The sequence below is a fragment of the Rhinatrema bivittatum genome, chromosome 9, assembly GCF_901001135.1.
Source record: "Rhinatrema bivittatum chromosome 9, aRhiBiv1.1, whole genome shotgun sequence".
Lineage (NCBI taxonomy): Eukaryota > Metazoa > Chordata > Amphibia > Gymnophiona > Rhinatrematidae > Rhinatrema > Rhinatrema bivittatum.
Genome location: NC_042623.1, coordinates 265,919,215 through 265,944,641, shown reverse-complemented (window position 1 = coordinate 265,944,641; position 25,427 = coordinate 265,919,215). Strand labels below are relative to the sequence as shown.

The 25,427-nt window shown below is 43.5% G+C and overlaps 1 protein-coding gene across 1 annotated transcript; it reads right to left on the bottom strand.

Annotated features, from left to right (window-relative positions):
• Positions 1 to 609: 609 nt before the first annotated feature.
• On the bottom strand, positions 610 to 22,324 carry LOC115099155 (galactose-3-O-sulfotransferase 2-like). The gene is made up of 5 exons (XM_029616548.1): positions 22,286 to 22,324; positions 21,926 to 22,015; positions 18,127 to 18,237; positions 9,657 to 10,122; positions 610 to 1,538 (listed from the first exon to the last, which is right to left on the bottom strand). The coding sequence occupies exons 2-5, from the start codon at positions 21,955 to 21,957 to the stop codon at positions 744 to 746; spliced, it is 1,404 nt and encodes a 467-aa protein (XP_029472408.1). The 5' UTR covers positions 21,958 to 22,015; positions 22,286 to 22,324; the 3' UTR covers positions 610 to 743.
• Between the last annotated feature and the right edge of the window lie 3,103 nt (positions 22,325 to 25,427).

The window sequence follows — 25,427 nt, the reverse complement described above, 5'->3', positions numbered from 1 at the left end:
CCCGGCCCGTCCTTTGTCTATGGCCGGGCACTTCTGCGCCTACTGGGGGTTATGTGCATGGCTGGGCTGTTTCTAAAATGCAGTTAGCATGTGCACGGCCCAGCCACGTGCTTAACCCCTGGATTTTACATGCACCAGGCTTTGAAAATTTGGCTGTAAGGCCCTAGAGTGCAGACTAAACTGGGGTCAGAAGATGTGAAAGGGCCAGTTAGCACAGGTGACTTCGAGGTTCTCTCCATCTCAAAATAAGGCACCCCACACTCATCACAGAGCCCTCCCATCAAAGGTTGGACCCCACCATCAAGACTGGAACTGCTTCTGGCTCGACCTTTGCAATGATTCTGTACCAGTCCAGATGAGAGTCGTCCTGCCAGCACTGCTACACTATGATGAATGAGACTGTCCAGCAGCCCTTTGTTGCTAAATGACATTACTCATCAGAGTGCAGGGAGCTTTAACATTCCTCCTGCTGGTGAGATCCAGACTCTTCAAAATGGTAAAGAATCATTCTGGAGAGATAGGACTGGGGGTTATAGGGCCGGCCTCATCTTTACTGGGGCGGGGTCCGCCCTTTACTGCAGATAATTTGAATTGGATTCTCTCCTGGATGGGGGATGTCCAGCTTTTGATGGCGGTTGCTTTGACAGGGAGCAGATACCTTAGTGTGGCTGATTTAGCCCCCTAAATTCCAAACTAAGGGTGCTAGATCATTTGGAAATTGAACTCTTAGCAATTAGGCATCTCTAAATTTTCTTTACCTTTATGAGGAACTGCTTTTTGTACAGTGAGTGACCATACTGGACTTCTGGGATGATTAATCTTATACACTGTTGTCTTGTTACTTTATCTAGCCCTGGCTTGAGGTTATAGCCAAGGATCCTGGCTCTTCCATGCTGATATGGTGCCAGTAACAAATCTTTGATTTGCTGTGGATCAGTCATGCCCTCTCCTTGGAGACATGTTCTAGCCAGCTCCTCCCGCTTCTTATGCAGTTTCTTCACTTCTTGCTGCATTCTTTCTCTTCCAATAGTTTGATCAATCCTTGCCCAGAAAGTCCTGTTGAAGTGAATATAGAGCTCCCAGTCCAGTTTGTTCCAGCTCTTGATCTTTTCTATGGTGGTGTTTGAAAGGGGAGTCCTCCTCTGCTTACTTCTGCTATTGAGGGGGAAATATACCACATCATCCAAGTTCCAGCACAGAGCGTCCTTCAGCAGAACCATGGACTCATCAAAGTACTCTGCAATCAGTATCAGGTCAAACATATTCTCGATTGCTTCAATGTTTAGTTGAGCATCTTTGGCTGAAGAATTGCCATTGTTGTTGAAACCAAAGTCAAAAGTCATGAGATTCTTAACAAAACCACTCTGTTTGTCTGAGGCATTATAAAATTGTAAAGGTTGATCCAAAAACCTATCCAGGGTCTTGGCCTTTTGGAAGGCTTGAGCTTCAGTGAAGTAGGCAAATGAGGATTCCATGAGGTGAACTGGATTGCGTAGGATGGAGAAATAAAACGAGTCATCGGGCATAACCTTCTCGATCTGTGAAAAGGGAATAACACGTTGCTGTCAAATTTCTCTCTGCATTGCAACAAAAGTTCCTGAAATACAAGAATGCTATTTATTCTTTCACCATATACTTTATAACACCCCTCATGGCAAGAAGTGCCAAGGTGTATATACAACACATATCAGTACTCTGCTGTTATAATGGGCATATAATATGCCTCAGTGCTTCCTGCTATAAATGACAATATAACAAATCCTGGGCCACTCATAGCCATACTTTGTTCCCTGCTCAGCCTTTGATTACGTATATTCCTCGTACACTAAATCACACTCGATTAAACCCTTGTAGTCATACCTGTAAACCCTCCTATCATCCACAACATTAGTTTATTCACACACAAATCCATTCCTATTTCTACTTTGATTTATATAACTATGGCTCGGTAAATGAGTGGTCAATGCTTCTTTGAGGACTTTTATTTACAGTGCACATGAAATCACAGCATATCTGCTTACTTTCAGTGGTAATCGCATTAACAATCACCATTCATATACAGGAGTCACCTTAGGTTAGTAATGGATACAGGAGCTGCTGTCTCCTAGCGATCTGGGCCTGCTGATCCTAGCTGGGCTCTGCCTCTTAACCTCCCCAGTTGGGTTCCACCCACAGGACTCTTCCTGCCCAGCAGGGTTTCATCCACAGAGCTCTCTCCCTCTGTGGGGATTTGAGGTGGACCAGAAATCTAGCCTGGCCCACACAGGTTAAGGAGTGGTGGTATGGCTACTCCTTCACAATACCATTCTAACCATGCTTGCCAAACCATACTATCTGCTTCCTTCACAAAATGTTCAAAATAGATCTTTTAGCACTAGCACAGATTTGACCCTGGCAGTGGCTGTCTCTCGCTTGGCCCCCGCCCCCTACATCTTCTGTCTCTATGCTTTACACATATTCCGAACCATACTATATCAGGCACCAAACCTGGCTCCCTCTCATCCATTCATTCTCCTTGTACCCACATTGATCCATATGCATAACCGTGCATGCCCACACCAGCTCATCCACACAGTGAAAACCTCCTAAGCTGACCCTTCCCATACTATTCCCAGCTCCATGGCTTGTATCAGGTGTGCTGCAGAGGTCTGTGCTATATGCAGTGCTATTTAATGTCTACCTCAGCCCACTTGGTAAGATTGTTGCCTCTTCTGGTATGCAATACAAAATGTATGCAGTTGACATATAACTATTTCTTGCTGTTGATCAGTCCCTATAAGTGACCATGTCAAATTAGTAGATGTACTGGGTGCAGTTCAAGCTGGCTGGACTCCCGGGATCTTATTTCAATGATAACCAACCTGTCTCCCGCGCTCCCGTGGCTGGAAGGACTGCCCCCATTCTGACATCATCAGGCACTGCTCGCCAAAGGAGCGCGAGAAAGGGGCATGCCCATTTGTTTCACTCCTTAGTTTTGCATCCGAAAGTCTTTGTCTTTCTGAGTTTTTTTTGTTTTTTTGAATTATTCGAACTCTCATTCTTATAGTCCGCCATTATGGAGATTCCAATTGTATCTGGCAAAGGTAACTATAGCTCCATGTCTTCAGGTATAAAACAGTTTAGCACCTTTTATCCTGGTAAATCTAAAAGTTATTCTAGGCATTTTTTAGTATCTGTAATACCAACGCTGTTTACTGCATTAATGGTGTCCTTTTCATTTATTTTGTGTAATGCACAATCGGTTCGTAAGAAAATTCAGATCTTTACTGATGTGGTACTAAACCAGTGGTTCTCAACCTTTCTAATGCCGTGACCCTGAAATACAGTTCCTCATGTTGCGGTGAGCCCTCGCCCCGCGAGGGCGGGGTGAGGGTGGGGCTTTGGTCATATGGGGGCAGGGTTATGGATGGGGTTGGATTTTAGTGCATACTTATTTATTATGACATTTATAAACAGAACCACCATTCCTCATAAAACAATAAAATTAAGAAACATAAAGCATCAGTTATAATAGTAAAACCATACTAATAAAAGAATATTTTAAAATTACTGATAAATAGAATTTCTATTAATTAAAATCATATACATTTTTATAATTTCCCAAACACCAATAATATTTCAAAACAGCACATATATCAAATAACACACAATAATTAAAACTAATAAGGATTTTAAAAAGCCCCTGCTGTCCATACATGGGAGCTCTTGATTTCCAGTCACCCTGATATTGTCCAGGATTAGGAGGTTATCCTCTCTCTCTCACACATACACTCACATGTCCATTCTCTCTCACACATACACTGTCACATACTTACACATTCATGCTCTTATACCCACCATAACCTCTCACTCTCACAGACACTGATACACTCTCAGGGTGTAAGACACTCTCTCCCCCCCCCCCCCCCCCACTCACACACATACACTGTCACATACATACACATTCATGCTCTTATACCCACCATAACCTCTCGCTCTCACAGACACTGGTACACTCTCAGGGTGTAAGACACTCTCTCCCTCTCTCCTCCCCCCCCCCCACTCACACACACTCTTACTCCCCTGGATTTTCTCATACACACTCATGCTTTCACTCTTACTGGCTCCCTCACAACCTCAGAGCCTCTCAGATAAAACTCTATGCAGCAGAAATAATGCTGAATGTTGAGAATTGTGTTATGCAGACTAATCTGGAAAATGCACTAATTTCTACATGAGTCATAATGAATCAGTCCTCAGCTGCAGGCATCAATTGATTATCCTGGCTCCCTTTATGTTTGCCAAATACAGTTCATGTGTAACAGCAATCCTAATTCTCCACCAGATCAAGCTGATTTCACATCCCACTTCATACTTTGTCACCTCCAGCTGAGTCAAACAATTAATCTAATTACTGCCACTGCTGCCACGTGGCTATTGGGGAGGCGCTGATTGCTGCTATTGGCACTGAAGCCCATTCTGCTGCCTCCTCTGTGCAGGCCCCATGGGTTTCCACTTCCTCCATGCTGATCTCGTACATTGTGAGATCCGCCATAGAGAAAGTGCTACTCCTGCACATTCCCAAAGATTACATGTGCCAATCAGTAAAAAGTAATTATTTTTTTTTTTTACATCTGCTTCCCTTTCTAATTTTTTGCCATTTCCTTTTATATTGCCTTTTTTTCTATTTCTTTTCTCTCCACCTGTCTTCTTCCCTCAAACACACAGTCAGGTTCTCATTCTCACATGCATTTCTCTCTCACACACACATACACAGGCTCTCACTGGCACAGGCTGTCTGAGTCTCACACACAGGCTCTCTCACACCCCCACATGCTGCCTTGCTCAAGCACAGGCTCTCACTCTTACATGCTGTCTCTTTCACACACACAGAGGCTCTCACATGCTGTCTCTGCAAACACACACAGTCTCTCAACTCATCTCATACTCGCACACACCTCTCTCTCACCTCTGGGCCTCTTCTTTACGGGTTGCCACAGGATGGGCTCTGCAGCGGCCCTAGTCTTCCCGGCCCCGCTGCTCCTCTTCTGCACGCGGCTGAAGTGCCTCTTCTACCCTCGTGGCTGACGCGCCTCCTCCTTCCTCCCCGTGGGGCTCCGGCAACATTTGTCTTCCGGGGCAGGGCGGGCAGGAAGTAAGTAGGAGGAGCACCTGCAGTGGCTGATACACCTCCTTCCTGTCTGCGCGGCTCCAGCAACATACGTCACTGCGACGCGTTAGCTTTTTGGGCCATGTCTCTTCCCTTTTGGGGTTGGAGGAGGCAGGTCGCCAGCTTCGCCCCGCCTCCCCACAGCAGCCGCGGTGCCGCGGACCGGCAAAAAACCCCAACGGCCCCGTACTGGTCCGCGGACCGGTGGTTGGGGACCTGCTTTAGGCGACCCCTGCGTTTTGGTCGTTCGACCCCTGCTGGGGTCGCGACCCACAGGTTGAGAACCGCTGTACTAAACAATAATCCAGACTTCTTTCTACTAACTGAATCTTGGCTTACTGATATAAATATCATCACCTTAAATAGTTTATGTCCAAAAGGTTACACTGCGATTTCAGAATCTAGACCAAACCGTAGAGGAGGTGGACTGTTAGCGATTATTAAATCTTCCTTAAATCCCATAAAAAAACAGCTTGTTGTCTCTGGCTCCCATGAAATCTTACTTAAAACCACTAGGGATGTGCAGAAGGAAAACATTTGTTTCATGTCGTATTTTCATTTGTGGGGACCACAATTCATTTCATTAGTTTCATAGGGAAAAAAACAACTTGTTTATTAGTTTAATTTGTTTTTGTTTGGCATTAAAGTCAATGGGGGAAGTATTTGCAGCTTATTTTTGGCTGCAGAATTGGAGTTTTATTATCAATTCTGATGAAATTTCTGGGGAGAAATCATCAGAACAAGAAAAGAGCTCCAAGGTACTTAGACTGTGGCAAAGTGGCACCAATGTGGCATAAATAGCCTAAGGCACTGTAAAGAGGCAAAGGGGTACCAGGAATGGCAAGAGTGCTTTAACAGAGGTGCAAAGCAGCAGCGAGAGTGTCAAAAACACACCAGAGCTTCAAAAGAGAGCACCGATAACAGTTGCATGAACACTCGAAGGCAGCACGACAGGCAAAGTGGCAAGACAAGTGGCATCAACATCCGACAGCACAATGAAGGGGGAACATAGCAAGCAGGGGGGAATAGGCATGGTGGCAGCCAACAAGAACTCAAGTTGGGTCGATGATGAAGCTAGGAGGGTCCAATGTGTCCATGATGTTGAAGGCTCGAGAAAGCGCTTCCGCTTTCAATTTCTTAATGGCTGGACAATACCATAAGACGAAGTCGAATCTCGTGAAAAATAAGGCCCAATGGGCCTGCCGGGGGTTGAGGCGTTGTGCCCGATGCAGATATTCTAGATTTTTATGGTCAGTATAGACCGTAATCTGGGCCCCCTCCACCCTGGTATAAACCAGGGTGAAGGGGGCCCAGCACCCTCCACCCTGGTTGGAGGGTGCTGGGCCCCCTCCAACCAGGGACACCATTCTTCAAAGAACATAAGAACATAAGAAAATGCCATACTGGGTCAGACCAAGGGTCCATCAAGCCCAGCATCCTGTTTCCAACAGTGGCCAATCCAGGCCATAAGAACCTGGCAAGTACCCAAAAACTAAGTCTATTCCATGTAACCATTGCTAATGGCAGTGGCTATTCTCTAAGTGAACTTAATAGCAGGTAATGGACTTCTCCTCCAAGAACTTATCCAATCCTTTTTTAAACACAGCTATACTAACTGCACGAACCACATTCTCTGGCAACAAATTCCAGCGTTTAATTGTGCGTTGAGTAAAAAAGAACTTTCTCCGATTAGTTTTAAATGTGCCCCATGCTAACTTCATGGAGTGTCCCCTAGTCTTTCTACTATCTGAAAGAGTAAATAACCGATTCACATCTACCCGTTCTAGACCTCTCATGATTTTAAACACCTCTATCATATCCCCCCTCAGTTGTCTCTTCTCCAAGCTGAAAAGTCCTAACCTCTTTAGTCTTTCCTCATAGGGGAGTTGTTCCATTCCCCTTATCATTTTGGTAGCCCTTCTCTGTACCTTCTCCATCGCAATTATATCTTTTTTGAGATGCGGCGACCAGAATTGTACACAGTATTCAAGGTGCGGTCTCACCATGGAGCGATACAGAGGCATTATGACATTTTCCGTTTTATTCATCATTCCTTTTCTAATAATTCCCAACATTCTGTTTGCTTTTTTGACTGCCGCAGCACACTGAACCGACGATTTCAATGTGTTATCCACTATGACACCTAGATCTCTTTCATGGGTTGTAGCACCTAATATGGAACCCAACATCGTGTAATTATAGCATGGGTTATTTTTCCCTATATGCATCACCTTGCACTTATCCACATTAAATTTCATCTGCCATTTGGATGCCCAATTTTCCAGTCTCACAAGGTCTTCCTGCAATTTATCACAATCTGCTTGTGATTTAACTACTCTGAACAATTTTGTGTCATCTGCAAATTTGATTATCTCACTCGTCGTATTTCTTTCCAGATCATTTATAAATATATTGAACAGTAAGGGTCCCAATACAGATCCCTGAGGCACTCCACTGTCCACTCCTTTCCACTGAGAAAATTGCCCATTTAATCCTACTCTCTGTTTCCTGTCTTTTAGCCAATTTGCAATCCACGAAAGGACATCGCCACCTATCCCATGACTTTTTACTTTTCCTAGAAGCCTCTCATGAGGAACTTTGTCAAACGCCTTCTGAAAATCCAAGTATACTATATCTACCGGTTCACCTTTATCCACATGTTTATTAACTCCTTCAAAAAAGTGAAGCAGATTTGTGAGGCAAGACTTGCCCTGGGTAAAGCCATGCTGACTTTGTTCCATTAAACCATGTCTTTCTATATGTTCTGTGATTTTGATGTTTAGAACACTTTCCACTATTTTTCCTGGCACTGAAGTCAGGCTAACCGGTCTGTAGTTTCCCGGATCGCCCCTGGAGCCCTTTTTAAATATTGGGGTTACATTTGCTATCCTCCAGTCTTCAGGTACAATGGATGATTTTAATGATAAGTTACAAATTTTTACTAATAGGTCTGAAATTTCATTTTTTAGTTCCTTCAGAACTCTGGGGTGTATACCATCCGGTCCAGGTGATTTACTACTCTTCAGTTTGTCAATCAGGGCTATTTTAATGGTGAGGAGTTCTTTATCGCCAATGGCATAGTTCCGTTCTGCTGAAGAAAATTGACAGGAGAGGAAGGAACAGGGATGGAGGGTGTTATTGGCGGAGTATTGACTGAGGACCACCCTGACTCCTTCCATGGAAGCATCTACCTCGAGAATAAAAGGATGTCCGGGGTCAGGGTGATAAAGGCAGGGCTCAAAGAAGAAGGCTTCTTTTAAGCAGAGAAAGGCGGACACCACCTCGGCCGGCCAATGCTTGAAGTCGGCTCCTTTGCGGGTCAAGGCAGTCAGAGCAACCACCAAAGCTTGAAGGTCAAAGTTGAAGGTCATAGTTGAAGGTCAAAGATTGGTAGTAGTTAGCAAAGCCCAAGAATCTCTGTAGAGGTCGCAACCTGGAAGGCTGGGCCAGTCTTGGATGGCTTTGAGTTTTTCAGGATCCATGCTAAACACCTGGCTGGAAATGACCTACCCTAAAAATGGAAGGGCTTCTTGTTCGAAGATATATTTTCTGAGCTTGACAAAAAGCTGGTTCTCTTGAAGACGTTGGAGTACTTGGGAGACATCCCTGTGGTGAGCTTGCAGAGACCGAGAGAATATCAAAATGTTACCCACAGTCATAGAAGTTATCTATATTGTGATATGGCTACAGATATTTTTAACAAACATCTTTCAGTCACCACACAGAATCCTTGACGCCACTGGAGGTGACTTTCTTGGAGCCCAGCATCCTTTATCATATATAATTTTGTAGCACTGAAAGTGCTGTTGAGGCAACTGGAAGTGAGTCTGAAGGTAAGAAAACCACAAAGTACCGAAAATAGATAGAAAGAGTACACAACACATCTGTGCAGAAATTCAAACAAAAAAAGACTGAGGGGCTCATAAGGCAGCATGCGCATGGGAACTCCTGTGCATACTCAGTAGAATAAAAGCTCTATGAGTGCAGAGAGATGGGTCTATTCGGGCGCCATTTGGATGACGTCACCCACGTGTCATGGCTACTTCAGCCCTGCTCGTTGATGGAGAAACTGATTTACAGTTCAGATCCAGTAAATTAATAGCTTGAATACACTCATTGACATTATGGAGGTAATTTTGTAACAGCCCATATAAATTAGATAGCAAATGTTCTTAAATACATCTATACTGTAAGTTTGAAAATTATCCCAAACTTCCCATGCATCATTACACTGCTATTATGTATGCAGACATTTTTGAGAACATTTTATGTGCATACTTTTGAAAATTACCCTCTCTTTGTTACATGATTCTTTGATGTTGGGATTTACAGTATTTAACTCCTTTAGGATAATTGAGAATTTTTTACATTTTAATATTCAAAGACTACAAGTTTGAAAAGGTCTTTCTCTCTCTTCTCTTCACTCTTTACCACTCTCACATTCTCTCTACATCTCTCCTGTCTTTCGTGTTCTCTCATCCCTTTATTTCTCCTGATGTTTTCTCACCTCTGACCGCTGGAACCTCATGTGCTGTAGCATGATGTCGAATTTATTCTTCTTGTAAGGAGAGAAACCTTTTACGAATAGGGCATTGAAATAATGTGGATAAAACCAATGAGTATGTCTCTGTATTGGGAAGGCGAACGTCAGGTTTTGGGCCTCACCAAAGCGGAAGAGGATGTTCATGACTGTGCTGCTGGCACACTTGTGCATTTTAAGGAACACAATGTGAGTTTGGAGTTTGCAGTCAGGGTGGGTGGAGGAAGTAGAGAGGAATGACTTGCTCTGAGTACCGCTGACCTCAGCTGACCTTGCATCAGTGAGTTTTTCTTGTAATGCCATTCCATACTTCTGTAGTTGTGCATTGGCAGGTTTTGAATTATCTTTGTTTGCCTTGGCTGCTCCTGTCCTGGTTAATCTTTGGATTAGGAGAGTATTAGTAATTGCATCATTCTTGGAAGAGATGTTTATTCTGTTGAGAGAGAAGCATGGCCTCAAATTTATATATATATATATTTTTTAATTCTATGTTTCTTGAAATTTTATCATTCTACATGAAATAAGGAAAAACAATGAATCAGATGCATACAAAAAAAGGAAAAAAGAAAACAATGAAATGACATTATAATATAATTAACTCCTCAAACTAGGGGGGGGGGGGGGCATAGTAAACAAGCAAGAACATTATCAAAAAGAAAAAAAAAAAGCGTAACAAGAAGACTTACCAGGAAATGTACTTTATTCCAAGTCCCCTAAGGCATCTCAGAAATAAATTTAAGTTGTGGCAGTTTTATCTAAGATAAATGTATCAGCTAGGCCAGTAAGGACAAATTTATTCCCTTGATAATATAAGAACATAAGAAATTGCCATGCTCGGTCAGACCAAGAGTCCATCAATCATCCTGTTTCCAACATAGGCCAAACCAGGTAACAAGAACCTGGCAAGTACCCAAACACCAAGAAGATCCCATGCTACTGATGCGATTAAAAGCAGTGGCTATTCCCTAAGTCAACTTGGTTAATAGCAGTTAATGACTTCTCCTCCAAGAACTTATCCAAACCTTTTTTGAACCCAGCTACACTAAATACACTAACCACATCCTCTGGCAACAAATTCCAGAGCTTAATTGTGTGTTGAGTGAAAACGAATTTTCTCCGATTAGTCTTAAACGTGCTATTGCTAACTTTATGGAATACCCCCTAGCCCTTCTATTATCCAAAAGTGTAAATAACCAATTCACAATCTACACATTCAAGACTTCTCATGATCTTAAAAACCTCTATCATATCCCCCCTCAGCTGTCTCTTCTCCAAGCTGAACATCCCTAACCTCTTCAGCCTTTCCTCCCGTTTATCATTTTGGTTGCCCTTCTCTTTACCTTCTCCATCACAACTATATCTTTTTTGAGATGCGGAGACCAGAATTGTACACAGTATTCAAGGTGCGGTCTCACCATGGAGCGAAACAGAGGCATTATAAAATTTTCCGTTTTATTAACTTTCACTTCCTAATAATTCCTAACATTCTGTTTTCTTTTTTGAATGCTGCAGCACACTGACCCATCGATTTCAAAGTAGTATTCACTATGATGCCTAGATCTTTTTCCTGGGTGGTAGCTCCTAATATGGAATCTAACATTGTGTAACTACAGCTAGGGTTATTTTTCCCTATATGCATGCAACACCTTGCACTTGTCCACATTAAATTTCATCTGCCATTTGGATGCCCAATCTTCCAGTTTTGCAAGGTCCTCCTATAATGTATCACAATCCGCTTGTGATTTAACTCCTCTGAATAATTTTGTATCATCCGCAAATTTGATAACCTCACTTGTCACATTACTTTCCAGATCAATTATAAATATATTGAAAAGCACCTGTCCAAGTACAGATCCCTGAAGCACTCCACTGTTTATCCTTTTCCACTGAGAAAATTGACCATTTAATCCTACTCTGTTTCCTCACTTTTAACCAGTTTGCAATCCACGAAGGGACATCGCCTCCTATCCCATGACTTTTTAGTTTTCTTAGAAGCCTCTCATGAGGGACTTTGTCAAACACCTTCTGAAAATCCAACTACACTACATGTACTGGGTCACCTTTATCCACATGTTTATTAACCCCTTCAAAAAAATGAAGCAGATTTGTTAGGCAAGACTTCCCTTTGGTAAATCCATGTTCACTGTGTTCCATTAAACCATATCTTTCTATATGCTCTACGATTTTGATCTTTAGAATAGTTTCCACTATTTTTCGCGGCACTGAAGTCAGGCTCACTGGTATACAGTTTTCCGGATCGCCCCTGGAGCCCTTTTTAAATATTGGGGTTAAATTGGCCACCCTCCAGTTTTCAGGTACAATGGATGATTTTAATGATAGGTTACAAATTTTAAGTAATAGATCAGAAATTTCATTTTAAGTTCCTTAGTTACCCTAGGATGAATACCATCCGGTCCAGGTGATTTGCTATTCTTTGGTTTGTCAATCTGGCCTACTACATCTTCCAGGTTCACAGTGATTTGGGTCATTTTTTCTGACTCTTACTCTTTAAAAACATAAGAACATAAGAAAATGCCATACTGGGTCAGACCAAGGGTCCATCAAGCTAAGCATCCTGTTTCCAACAGTGGCCAATCCAGGCCATAAGAACCTGGCAAGTACCCAAAAACTAAGTCTATTCCATGTAACCATTGCTAATGGCAGTGGCTATTCTCTAAGTGAACTTAATAGCAGGTAATGGACTTCTCCTCCAAGAACTTATCCAATCCTTTTTTAAACACAGCTATACTAACTGCACTAACCATATTCTCTAGCAACAAATTCCAGAGTTTAATTGTGCGTTGAGTAAAAAAGAACTTTCTCCGATTAGTTTTAAATGTGCCCCATGCTAACTTCATGGAGTGCTCCCTAGTCTTTCTACTATCCAAAAGAGTAAATAACCGATTCACATCTACCCGTTCTAGACCTCTCATGACTTTAAACACCTCTATCATATCCCCTCTCAGTCGTCTCTTCTCCAAGCTGAAAAGTCCTAACTTCTTTAGTCTCCTCATAGGGGAGCTGTTCCATTCCCCTTATCATTTTGGTTGCCCTTCTCTATTGCAATTATATGTTTTTTGAGATGCGACGACCAGAATTGTACACAGTATTCATCGTGCGGTCTCACCATGGAGCGATACAGAGGCATTATGACATTTTCCGTTTTATTCACCATTCCCTTCCTAATTATTCCCAACATTCTGTTTGTTTTTTTGACTGCCACAGCACACTGAACCGAAGATTTCAATCTGTTATCCACTATAATGCCTAGATCTCTTTCTTGGGTGGTAGCACCTAATATGGAACCTAACTTTGTGTAACTATACCATTACCTGCTATTAATTAAGTTGACTTAGAAAATAGCTACTGGTATTACTAGCAGCGGTAACATGGAATAGACTTAGTTTTTGGGTACTTGCCAGGTTCTTATGGCCTAGATTGGCCACTGTTGGAAACAGGATGCTGGGCTTGATGGACCCTTGGCCTGACCCAGTATGGCTTGTTCTTAAATGTGCGTTGAGTGAAAATAATTTTCTATGATTAGTTTTAAATGTGCTACTTGCCAACCTCACAGAGTGCCCCCCTAGTTCTTCTACCATCTGAAAGTGTAAATAACCAATCCACATCCACCCATTCTAGACCTCTCATGACCTTAAAGACCCCCATCACATCCCCCTTCAGCCATCTCCTCTCCAAGCTGAACAGCCCCTATCTCTCCAGCCTCTCCCCACAGGGGAGCTGTTCCATCCCTTTCACCATCCCAGTTGCCCCTCTCTGTACCCTCTCCAGTGCAACCATATCCTTCCCGAGATGCAGTGAACAGAACTGTACACAGTACTCAAGGAGCGGTCTCTCCATGGATTCAGAGCCATCATGACATTCTCTGTTTCACTCACTATTTCCATGCCAGCAATTACCAACATTGTTTGCTTTTCTGACTGCTGCAGCACACTGAGCTATTTCAATGTATTATCCACTATGACGCCCAGATCTTCCTCCTGGGTGGTAGCTCCCAATATGGAATCCAACTTCGCGCAACCTCTGCATGGATTATCTTTCCCTACATGCAACATCCCGCATCTTTCCACATTAAATCTCATCAATATTGTTTGAGGGTGTAAATAACTGATTCGCATTCTATTCTACTCATGTCCTGGCCTTTTTAGCCTTTCCTCGCGGAGGAGCCGTTCCATCCCCTTCATCATTTTGGTTGCCCTTCTCTGTTACTTTTCCAGTTCAGCTATATCTTTTTTGAGATGCAAAACCAGAATTGCACACACCATGGACAGATCCAGAGTTATTGTGGCATTTTCCGTTTTATTCTTCATTTCTTTCCTAATAATTCCTACCATTCCATATCTCTTTATCATTCTCATCATGCACTGAGAATTTCACAGTATTGTCCGAAATGATGCCCACATCCATTTCCTGGGTGCTATCTCCTAGTATGGAACCTAACATTTTGTAACTACAGTATGGATTGCTTTTTCCTGTTTGCACATGTTCAATTTCATAAGCTTTCACACACACACATACACACACTCACTCTCATACCTCTTATTCACTCACACACATGCACACTCACTCAATTCTCCCCCTCTTCCACACATACTCACCTCAGCAACAGCAAACCACTGCCAAACACTTTGCGAAGTAATAAACAAACTTACCATACCATAACCAACACTAAATCTCAGGATTCAAACAGCAGCAAGCTTACCTATGAAATGGCAGCAAAGCAAATATTATAGCAGGCCCTAGAACAGGGGTCAGGAACCTTTTTGGCTGAGAGAGAGCCATAAACGCCACATATTTTAAAATGTAATTCCATGAGAGCCATAAAATATGTTTAAAACTAAATACAAGTAAATGTGTGCATTTTATGTAAGATCACACTTTTAAAGTATAATAAGTCTCTGAAAATATTACACCAGGCCTTAAGACACCAATACATCTCCTATTAGGAAAACGGACCAAGCCAGGCTGCTATAGAGTCCTACACAGAAACTACACTCCAGCAGAAAACCTCACCTGAATCACGTGCTGACCCTCACCTAACATAGAATAAAGAGACCAAAACGCATAACAAGAAGCATGCAGAAAAAACTGAATTGGAAACTGCAACAAGCCAGAGTCTCTGTATGCAGTGTAACAAAGGAAAAAAGAAACATCACCCATCCTTATAAAACAAATCAAGAAATATAAAATCATCAGCAGTAAAACTGTACTAACAAAAAGAACATATTTCGAAACAGCTGATGAGTGGAATATCCAATAATTAAAAACTCATATAAAAAATTTCCAGATACCAACAAAATATTTCAAAATAGCAGACACAAAGACCCAGTAATGAAAAATAATAAGGATACAAAAATTTTTTTGCTCTGCATACCTGGGAACGTTTGATATCCAGGTGTCCTGAGATTGTTCTGAATTAGCAGGAGGAGGGGTGGTTTGCTTGGAACTTTTCTCCTCTCTCAGTCACATACCAGCGCGCTCTCTCACACTGGCTCTCAATGACACACCTATGCACACATGCTCTCAGTACTCACATATACACATGTTTTTTCTCTCTCACTTATATAGGCTCTTAATTACACATTTACACACATGCTGTCTATCTTTTCACGCTTACACACACACACACACACACACAGGCTTTCAATCACACACATACATGCTGTCTTTTTTCTCACACACAGGCTCTCAATCACATACTCACATGCTCCCTCACCTAAATCAGCTCTCAATCACACACAGACACACATGGTCTCTCTCTCTCTCATTTAAACACAGGCTCTCAATTTATTTATTTATTTATTTATTTATTTATTTAGGATTTTTATATACTGACCTTCTCAATACAAGTATCAAATCAGGTCGGTTTCCATAGAACAAAACTGTCGCGGTTAAGGCGTTACAATAAACAGAGTTTCTGAGCATAAGAACATAAATAAATATTACATACTCACATGCTCCATCACATACTCACATGCTCCATCACCTAAACCAGCTCTCAATCACACACAGACACACATGCTCTCTCTTACTTATACACACAGGCTCTTAATCATACATACACATGATTTCTCTCACACACAAAGGATCTCAATCATACACACATACTCTTTCACACAAACAGGTTTTCAATCATAAACTTACACATACAGGTTCCCAATGGTAAACTTACATTCATGCTCTTCTCTCTCACAGGCAGGCTCTCAATCACACACATACTCTCTTTCACATATACAGGCTCTCAATCATTCACATACATGCAATCTCTCTCTCACACACACAGGATCTCAAACACACATGCTTGCTCGCTCATTCACTCTGTCTCTCCCCCACCCCGACCCCGGGAACTCGCGGCAGCAGCAGCCTCCTCCCAATGCTAACCTCCTTCATTTTCAGCCCTCGCAGAGGAGGAGTCCCATCGGCCGCGGTTGAAGCTCTTCTTTATTTTCCTCCGAGCTGCGCTGCACAGTCTTCTTTTAGTCGGACCGACGCTGACCACACTAGTATGGTCTCTTCTTCCCGCGCACGCACCCAATGCTCACCACTTCCTCTTCCGGGCCGCGGGGGGCGGGAAGAAGAGAGCATGCCGGTGCCGCTGACTCCAGCTATTCTGCCGCGTTCCGCAAAGCAGTCGAGGTCAAACACTTGTAGGGACATAAGGCCTGGATGGACAGGCACAGCAATCGAGGACAGAGGTTAATCCCATGTAGGGACATAAGGCCTAGATGGACAGGCACAGCAATCGAGGTCAAACACTTGTAGGAACATAAGGCCTGGACCTACAGGCACAGCAATTGATGTCAAACCCTTGTAGGAATATAAGGCCTGGACAGACAGGCAAAGCAATCGAGGACAGAGGTAAATCCCATGTAGGGACATAAGGCCTAGATGGACAGGCACAGCAATCGAGGTCAAACACTTGTAGGAACATAAGGCCTGGACCTACAGGCACAGCAATTGATGTCAAACCCTTGTAGGAATATAAGGCCTGGACAGACAGGCACAGCAATCGAGGACAGAGGTAAATCCCATGTAGGGATATAAGGCCTGGACGGCAGGCACAGCAATCGAGAACAGAGGAGAATCCCAGTTAGGGACATAAAGCCTGGACGGATAGACACAGCAGTCGAGGTCAGAGTCAGTCCCACGTAGGCACATAAGGTCTGGATGGACTGAATGACAGCGTGATTGGCTGCATTCACTGCATTTCACAGAATGTAAGTGCTGCATTCCAGTATCAGTGCCAACCTGTCCGACCCTTTCCTGTGAGTCACCGATGACTCACAGGAAAGGGCTGGTTTTTGGCTCTGGATACTGTGAAATGGTGTCCTTTGTGGTGGATTTTAAAAGGGTTATGCATGTAACCCTTAAACTCCCCCCCCCCCCCCCCCACGCTGAGCCTATTTTGCATACGCTCGGCAGCACGTGCAAGCCCCGGGACGCGCATATGTCCTGGGGCTTGAAAAATTTGGTTGTCCTTGGATGGGGCCGTGGTCCAGGGGTGGTAGCCCCAGGACACGCGTATGTCCCAGGGCTTGCAAAATTGGCGGTCTGGGGGCGGGGCCACGGTCCTGGGGCATGGCCAAGTGCCCCAAAACAGTGGCCTGTGTCGGAGCCTACAACAAAGGTAGGGGGGAGGGGACGATTTAGTTAGGGCTGGGGGGTGGGTTACATAGGGGAAGGGAGAGGAAGGTGGGGGGGACGGGACCAAAAAAAAAGTTCCCTCCGAGGCCGCTCTGATTTCGGAGCGGCCTCGGAGGGAACGGGGAAAGCCATCAAGGTTCCCCTCGGGCTCGTCGCGCACAACGGGGTGCACATGTGTGCACCCCCTTGCACTTACCGACCCCGTATTTTATAGGAATTAAAATTAAAATCGCCATCGCAAAATGGCGGACAACGAATGCAACGGATGATAAGTTATATTCGTGGATAGGCGTGATATGTGGATAGGAACGTATATATTGCTGATTGCCAATACGGCGAAAACGAATGCACACCCCTAGTGTGTCTGGTGGTGGTTGGAGGGAAGAAAGACAGTTCATGCATCAACCCCTGGCTGCTGCTAATCCCTGAAAACATGGATCAAGTAAGAGAGAGAGAGACATTTGTGGATGCACCTCATCTTCCTCTAGTCTAGCCAAATCCAATCTGAGTTGAGAGGTGGGAAGGAGTTTGTTTGCATCCATCCCCCTCCCCTCCAGTCCTCTTGACCAAACACCACCATTCGTAGTTGCAGGAGGGAGGGCTGGAGTATGTGTGTCCTGCTAACCCTGCTCATTGATACCAACCTGAGTCTTTGGGGAAAGGGACTGAGAAATGGTGTGTGCATCCCTCTCACCTCTGCTAATCCACACCAATCTTAGGGTGACCAGAATGCTTATGTTCCCAGGTATATTATTTACATTTAAACATGTCCTACCCGTTTTGCTGGAGGATTCCTTTGATTTGTAGCGTGTACGTGACAATGCCGATGATGATGAGGAAACTCCAGAGATGTATCCCCTGACTATGGAGCATCTTCAACTGCTTCCTGCAGAGAAACAGAAAAGGACTTCTTGACCCTCATCCATGCCAGCATTAGGGTAAGAGGCAAGAGATGCCAGATAGCCTGATAAGTCAGTACTTCTCTGGCTATCTGGCACAGTTTACCGCTACTTAGCCAGATAAATACTTATCCTGTGCTAAATAAGTATCGACTTATCCAGCTAAGTGCAGCCACTGTCATCACTTATAGCCTATCAATGATGCCTTCCTCCCTTCCCGAGTTAAAATATGCATTGGACCTGTACCAAACGCACATTTTATTCTTAAATGTGCCTTATTTTAAAACTCCCAATACATTTGCATTTCATTAGCTTACTTCATCGGGGATTTAAAAAAATGAATCTGGGTGTTAAAAAGCAATGTGTCTGAATTCCTAAATTACTGCATCGGCCTGATAGTGTCTGATAGCAAAACTATTGACTAAGGTCTCCCTCCTGGTCGGTGCACATGAACTTCAACATACTGCTCGATTGTTCCCTAAGAGGATAACTTTAAAACATGTGTGTTCCTATACATGTGCATATCTGGATACGTGAAAATCTACTCCTGTATTTTGGCAACCTGTGCGGATATGATATACACAGGTTATAAAATGTACACCAATCTACTCTGCAACATGTGCGTGCATGTAAAAATAATGAGCAAATATATATTGCACTTATTCAGATAAATTCCAATTGCTACTTAGCTGGATAAGTTTTAAAGCATCACATCCGGCTAACAAGCCGATAGAGTACAATGTGCTCCAGCGGAGCGCACTGTTAACCTGCGTTTGGAGCGCGTTTTCGACGTGCTAGCTTTACCCCTTATTCAGTAAGGGGTAATAGCGCATCGAAAATGCGCGGCCAACCCCCCCGAAACTAATAGGGCCATCAACATGCAAATGCATGTTGATGGCCCTATTAGTTATTACCAGGCGATTCAGTAAGTAAAATGTGCAGCCAAGCCAAAGGTAGGCGTTAATTTCTGCTGGCGTCGGGGAAGTGCACAGAAAAGCAGAAAAAACTTTTCTGAACAACCTCTGACTTAATATCATAGCAATATTAAGTCGGAGGCCCCAAAAGTGAAAAACAAAGTAAAAATTAAAAAACAAATTTTAAATCAGCCCGCGCCTCGTGGGTTGAAAACCGGATGCTCAATTTTGCCGGCGTCCGGTTTCTGAATCCATGGCTGTCAGCGGGTTTGAGAACCGACGCCGGCAAAATTGAGCGTCGGCTATCAAACTCGCTGACAGCCACCGCCCCTGTCAAAAAGGAGGCGCTAGGGACGCGCTAGTGTCCCTAGCGCCTCTTTTTACTGCGGGCCCTCATTTGCATGTGGGCCGATACTAAATCTCTATTTATCTGGCTAACTGAGAGATGCATCAAGCTGCGGTAGTGCTCTTTCATGCATTAAACAGCATATATTTTGTGATAGTGTGCGATATACACCATATTTTGCTTTTCCCCACCCAGGTTCCCCCCTTTTATAATTACCTTCTTTGCATGCAATTTGCATGCATGAAAAATAGAAATGCACACAAATAAGGTCATTACTAGGCAATCCTATACAAATATTTGATCATGACTGATCGAGAAGTTTGTCAGCAGTGATTACATACCTACACCTCTTTGAAAAGTGGTAACTGTGAGGTCCCAACTCACATTTATAGTGCCAGACAACCAAAAAAATAAAAGCCTTGGCTCAATAAAAAGTTGAGCCACTCTAGGTAGCCCTAATGCCCCAAAAGTGTAAAAAAAAAAAAAAAAAAAGATAAGTGTCCTCGCAGTGATTGCCCTGGCCCCCCCGTCCCTAAGGTGAAATCAAGATGCCATTGCACCCCTTCCCCCCTCTACCAAAAACGCTGTTACAAAAATCCAATGGTCCGGATCTGAGCACATTCCCACCCCAAGGCGCCCCCCACCACTCAAAGACCAACAAGATAAATTAGGCTTCTAGACCCAGGCCACCACCCCCTCCAAAAGATCAAAAACAGAGGATCCCAGGCCCCGTCCCCACCTTCCTGTACCGCCCCCCACCCCTGACCAAATTTCCACACCCCCCTGAACCTTAAAATCAAGATGCGGAGTTATGCAGCATGAACTTCTCGTTGACACAGACTGGAGTGGGGGGGGGGGAGGGGGGGAGGGTGAGTTGTTGGGTGGGTCTCACAGTGGCCTTGACAATGTTTGTCGTCTTTGTCTGGAGAGGGTTAAGTACTCCAGCTCTCCCGGACTGTTATCATTACCTGTATTATGCCCTAAAAACTTAATAAAAACGTTTAACAATAAATAGCGGGATGAAAAGACAAAAAGAAAGATCAAGATGCGGATCGTGCATCAGGGCCGGGACGCACCCTTACTCCCAGTCTGATCAGCGCCAGTTGTCAAAATGGCAACAACCTGACCTTACTTCAGTCCTGACCCCCGTTCAACCTCCCCATATGGCCACATGACTCTTTTTTTTGTCTGCTGGGTGGCTTCTTTTGCCCCATGGTGTTTGTCCGCGTTCCGCCCGGGCTGACAGCATTTTAAGCCCGGGCGGAGGAGGACCGGGGAGCAGCTGGGTCAGCGGGGGACTGGAAAGTGTGGCAACACTTGTCTGCGAGCCAGATGCAGCCCTCAAAAGAGCCATATCTGGCTCGCGAGCCATGGGCTAAAGGATGGAAATGAAGATAGAGTGGCGGTAACTATCATTGACAGAAGGCAGGGGATAACCTGCACGGAGCAGAAGTTAATACATTAGCAGAATAAAAATAAATACTAGAGATGTGTATCTTACCAGTAATCATTTCCAGTTTCGTTTTCGTAGAACTGCAGGAAATTTAGTTTCCCGCAGTTCTGACCTTTTTTTTCGGCTGTCCCGATCCGAACCCTCCCCACCCTGATCCTTCATATTTAATTATTTACAATCCTCCACCCTTTGACCCCCGATCCGAAACCCCCCACCCTGATCCTTCATATTTAATTATTTACAATCCCCCACCCTTGGACCCCCCCAAAACTTGCCTAAAGTCCCTGGTGGTCCAGGGAGGGTCCCAGGAACGATCTCCCGCTCTCAGGCCGTTGGCTGCAAGTAAACAAAATGGCGCTGTGGTCCTTTGCCCTTACCATGTGACAGGGGCTATCAGTGCCATTGGCTGGCCCCGGTCACATGGTAGGAGCAATGGACGGCCGGCACCATCTTAAAAAATGGAGCGGACCATCCATTGCTGCTACCATATGACAGGGGTTGGCCAATAGCACTGATTATAGCCCCTGTCACATGGTAAGGGCAAAGGACCATCGGCGCCATTTTGATTAGTGGCAGCCGACGGCCCGTGAGGGACACATCGCTCCCGGGACCCCCGCTCGACCACCAGGGACTTTAGGCACGTTTTGGGGGGGTCAGGAGGATGGGGGATTGTAAATAATTAGATCTGAAGGGTTGGGGTGGATTTGGGGTTTTATTTTTCTGTGCGCCCTTTCTTCCCCCCCCTAAAACAGTAAGAAAACCACATGAAATTTCGTAGGGTTTTCCTATCATTTTGGGGACCCCCGAACTGTGATGAAATAGCACAAATAGCACAAATGCCCATCCCTAATAAATACATTAAAAAATAAACAAATAAAGCTTGATGGGCAGACTGAATAAATCACTTGGGTCTTTTTCTGTCACCATTTACTGTGTTACTATATATACACTGTGGCACTTACCTGATGATTTTTAATCTCATTCTTCTACACATGTTGGGGTGCAGTGCCAGGGATACTTCTAGCCCAAGAGCAGAATCTTCTTCCAGATAGCTTAAAAGGAAAGTTCAAAAAGTTAAACCTCAGAGAGAAAATCTATTATACACTTTCTTTTTCTCTGTATCATAGTAAGCCTCCAGCGTGCCTCCAGCAATTTTGGACAAGATGCTGTGTGGAGTTTTTCACTCTATCCCTCTGACTCTGATGTCTCCATGGAAAAGAGCACAGGGAAATCATTTTCCTCCTCTGCTGTTTGTTCATTCCTGAATCTCTTGTGAGGTCTCATCTCTTCTCTCCAGTAGTTAATGCATCTGGACCCCTCACCTTGTTCCTTCTCAGGAATTCTGTCTGAGCTCTACCTGTTGCTTCTGCTCAGGCTTTTCTAGGTTGGGGAGGAATAGAATCCCAACCCCCACCTCTTCCTGAGCTCCTCCAATAGCTTCTCTTTTTTTTTTCTGCCAGAATGTATTGTCTTGTCCGTGAGTCAGGATAGAGCCTGAAGGAAAATACACCCTTTCCTACTGGAATCTGAATAATGCTTTATTTGTAAATAACCAGTTAATCCAGCTATACATTAAGTGGTTATTCACAAATAAAGCATTGCACAGATTCCATTAGGAAAGGGTGTATTTTCCTTCAGGCTCCAACCTGTCACACAGACAAGAGAGAGACAATAAATTCTGGCAGAAAAAAAAAGAGAGATGCTATAGGAGGAGCTCAGGAAGATATGGGAGTTGGGATTGTACTCCTCCCTAAAGAAAAGCCTGAGTCGAAGCAACAAATTCCCAAATTTTCAGCAACCCCTTAGTAATCCTGGGGTCAATTAATTTCCTCAGCAGCAGTGCCCTTCCTCCACCAGCCAGTTTCATAAATAGGCATTTTTAGTCTTGTTTGCTCTTCTCCACAATTTCCAGGCTCAAGGTTAAGTCACTACCCCTGCTAAGCCCCAGATCCAAGGCTCACTGCAGCCTTTTTATCCCTTACACTGTGTCTCTGAGAATATATCATCTGTTGCAGCTGCTGTTCCCTCTGATGTCTCTAGTACATCTCCTCTCTTTTTAAGTCATACATCTCCTCTCTTTTTAAGACAATGTTATACACCTGACGTGAGCCACCTTCCTACCTTCCTACCCATGAGAGGAAGTTTGTATTTAGATGTTTTTTCCTGGGCTTGCGGCAGATGGTGAATTGATATGGGCTGTAAGACCAATTCCCACCTTATGATTCTCCCGTTCAAATCTTTCATTTGTTATAGCCAATTGATTGGTCTCCAGGATAAAGAATTTCCAATGCATATGTAAAAGTGTCCCCAAATTGTCCCTTGTTATTAAGCTTCAGTGTCTCCATAGATATTGCATGTGATGTCAGCATAGAGTAGGAATGGTAGAGAAGTTCTGACACACTGCACTGTAAGTGTAACTCACTTTAGTAAAAAAGACAATGACATTGAAGAACTGCTAGTTGGGTGCTGTCTCTTTAAGGGCTGTAAACACACAGCCCAGCTGTAGTCAGTATGGGGCATGTGCAAACAGACCACTGCTTCCTAAGCAAGACAGAGGAAGTTTTCTTCTCTGCCCTGAAACTAAAGAAATTTGTCTGTTTTAATTAAGGTAAAGGAAAAAATCCATTCATATGTGCATTCATGTGAATTGTATTATAGTTAGCTATGATTATTTAGGAGCCATGTAATGGAGTTTCAATATTATTTAGCCTGTATAATGGTACAAATTTTTAGGATTTAAGCATGTGCAAACAGACCTTTGCTTCCTGAGCAAGATGGAGGAAGTTATTTTTATTTTTTTATTTTTATTTAGGCACTTTTATATACCAAACATTCGTGTTAGCTTCATGTTGGTTTACAATATAATAAAAGTAATAAATAACCCTAAAATAAACTAAAATTATAATCAAGTAAATTAATAAAATAATTATTCTAAAAAACAATAGAATAAAATAAAGCATTGCCACAGAATCAATAGTTTAAAAACCTCAAAATGAATAATAACAAAATTCCAAATTACAATATAAAACCATAAAACTAAATTAAATAAAATAGCAGATGGAAATAAAATAAACAGTGTAATGGACTAAATCCATGGCTATAATTAGCAGAAAGGAAAAGTATCTAAAACAGGGGATTAGCCTGGTTGGGTAAAAGCCTGTTCAAACAACTATGTCTTTAATATTTTTTTAAATGTGTGTATATTTGACTCGAGCAGATATCAAGAGGGAGCGAGTTTGGTCCTGCCAAAGAAAGAGCTCTTTCCCTGACTGCATTCAAATGGGCTAGTTTAGGTGATGGTATGGATAACAATGCTTTTCCTAAAGCCTTAAGTTGTGTTGCAGGGTATGGATGTGGAGAGAAGCGTTTAACCATTCTGCATTATCGCCGTAAACTGCCCTGAAAATAAAGGAATGTGTCTGTTTTAATTAAGGATCCAAGCTGTGAAGGATTAGTAATTTGAATTGCCAGAGACTGAGGGCTCCCTTTGCAATGAAGGTTCAGCTGTTAGTACCAAAAGAAGTGCTGACGTCATCTCCCGCCATTCAGCATTCAAATGGCTTCACAGTAGGACACAAGCTGGGACTTTGAAATAAATGCAAAGACTGTAAAGATTGGAGATAGCTACTGAATTGTCACCAGTTGAAATCTTTGAGCAGTATTTCATGTCTAAGCTACTACCGGTTGAATGTATTTGCAGAGTGAGCAGAATGATTAAGTCTGCTAATTATTCAGTAAAGTTTAATGCTGTTATATGCTAATGCAGTGTGCAACTTCATTATTGGTGCTGGACTATCAGTTGAACTGCAGGTCCCTACTAAAGATGAGTTTCATTTTTTCATATCGGGTTGGATTTCGGTTCGGGTACTTCATTGAAAATTTCGTTTTTCCGCAGATCATTTTTTGTCAGTACGACTTGGGAAAAACGAGCAGGGAAAACGACGAATCAGGAGAAAAAAACGAATTGGAAAAAAAAATGAATCAGGGAAAAAACCACACCAACCCTTCAATTTTACTTTCTTACAACCCCCTCACCATCCCAATCCCTCCCCAAGACTTACTAAAAGCCCTGGTGGTCCAGCGGGGTCCCAAGAGCGGTCTCCATCTCGGGCTGTCAGGCCTACCATGAATCAAAATGGCACTGGTGCCCTTTGCTCTTACGATGTCACAGGGGCTACTGGTGCGATTGGTCGGTCCCTGTCACATAGTAGGAACAATGGATGGCAGGCGCCATCTTGTGCTCCTACCATGTGACAGGGGCCGACCAATGGCACCGGTAGCCCCTGTGACATAGTAAGGGCAAAGGCTATCGGTGCCATTTTGAATACTGGCAGCCGATGGCCCGGGTGCAAGAGATAGCTCCAGGACCCCCGCTGGACCACCAGGGACTTTTGGCAAGTCTTGGGGTGGTCAGGAGTCTCTCTTCGAAATTGCCTAATTCGTGATAAACGAATGCACATCTCT

Coding starts and splice junctions, on each gene's coding strand:
- LOC115099155 (XM_029616548.1), bottom strand. CDS start 21,957: ATGTGTAGAAGAATGAGATTAAAAATCATCAG. Junction 18,238..21,925: donor ATGAGATTAAAAATCATCAG/GTAAGTGCCACA, acceptor GTTTCTCTGCAG/GAAGCAGTTGAAGATGCTCC. Junction 10,123..18,126: donor GGAATCCTCCAGCAAAACGG/GTAGGACATGTT, acceptor CTCTCTCAACAG/AATAAACATCTCTTCCAAGA.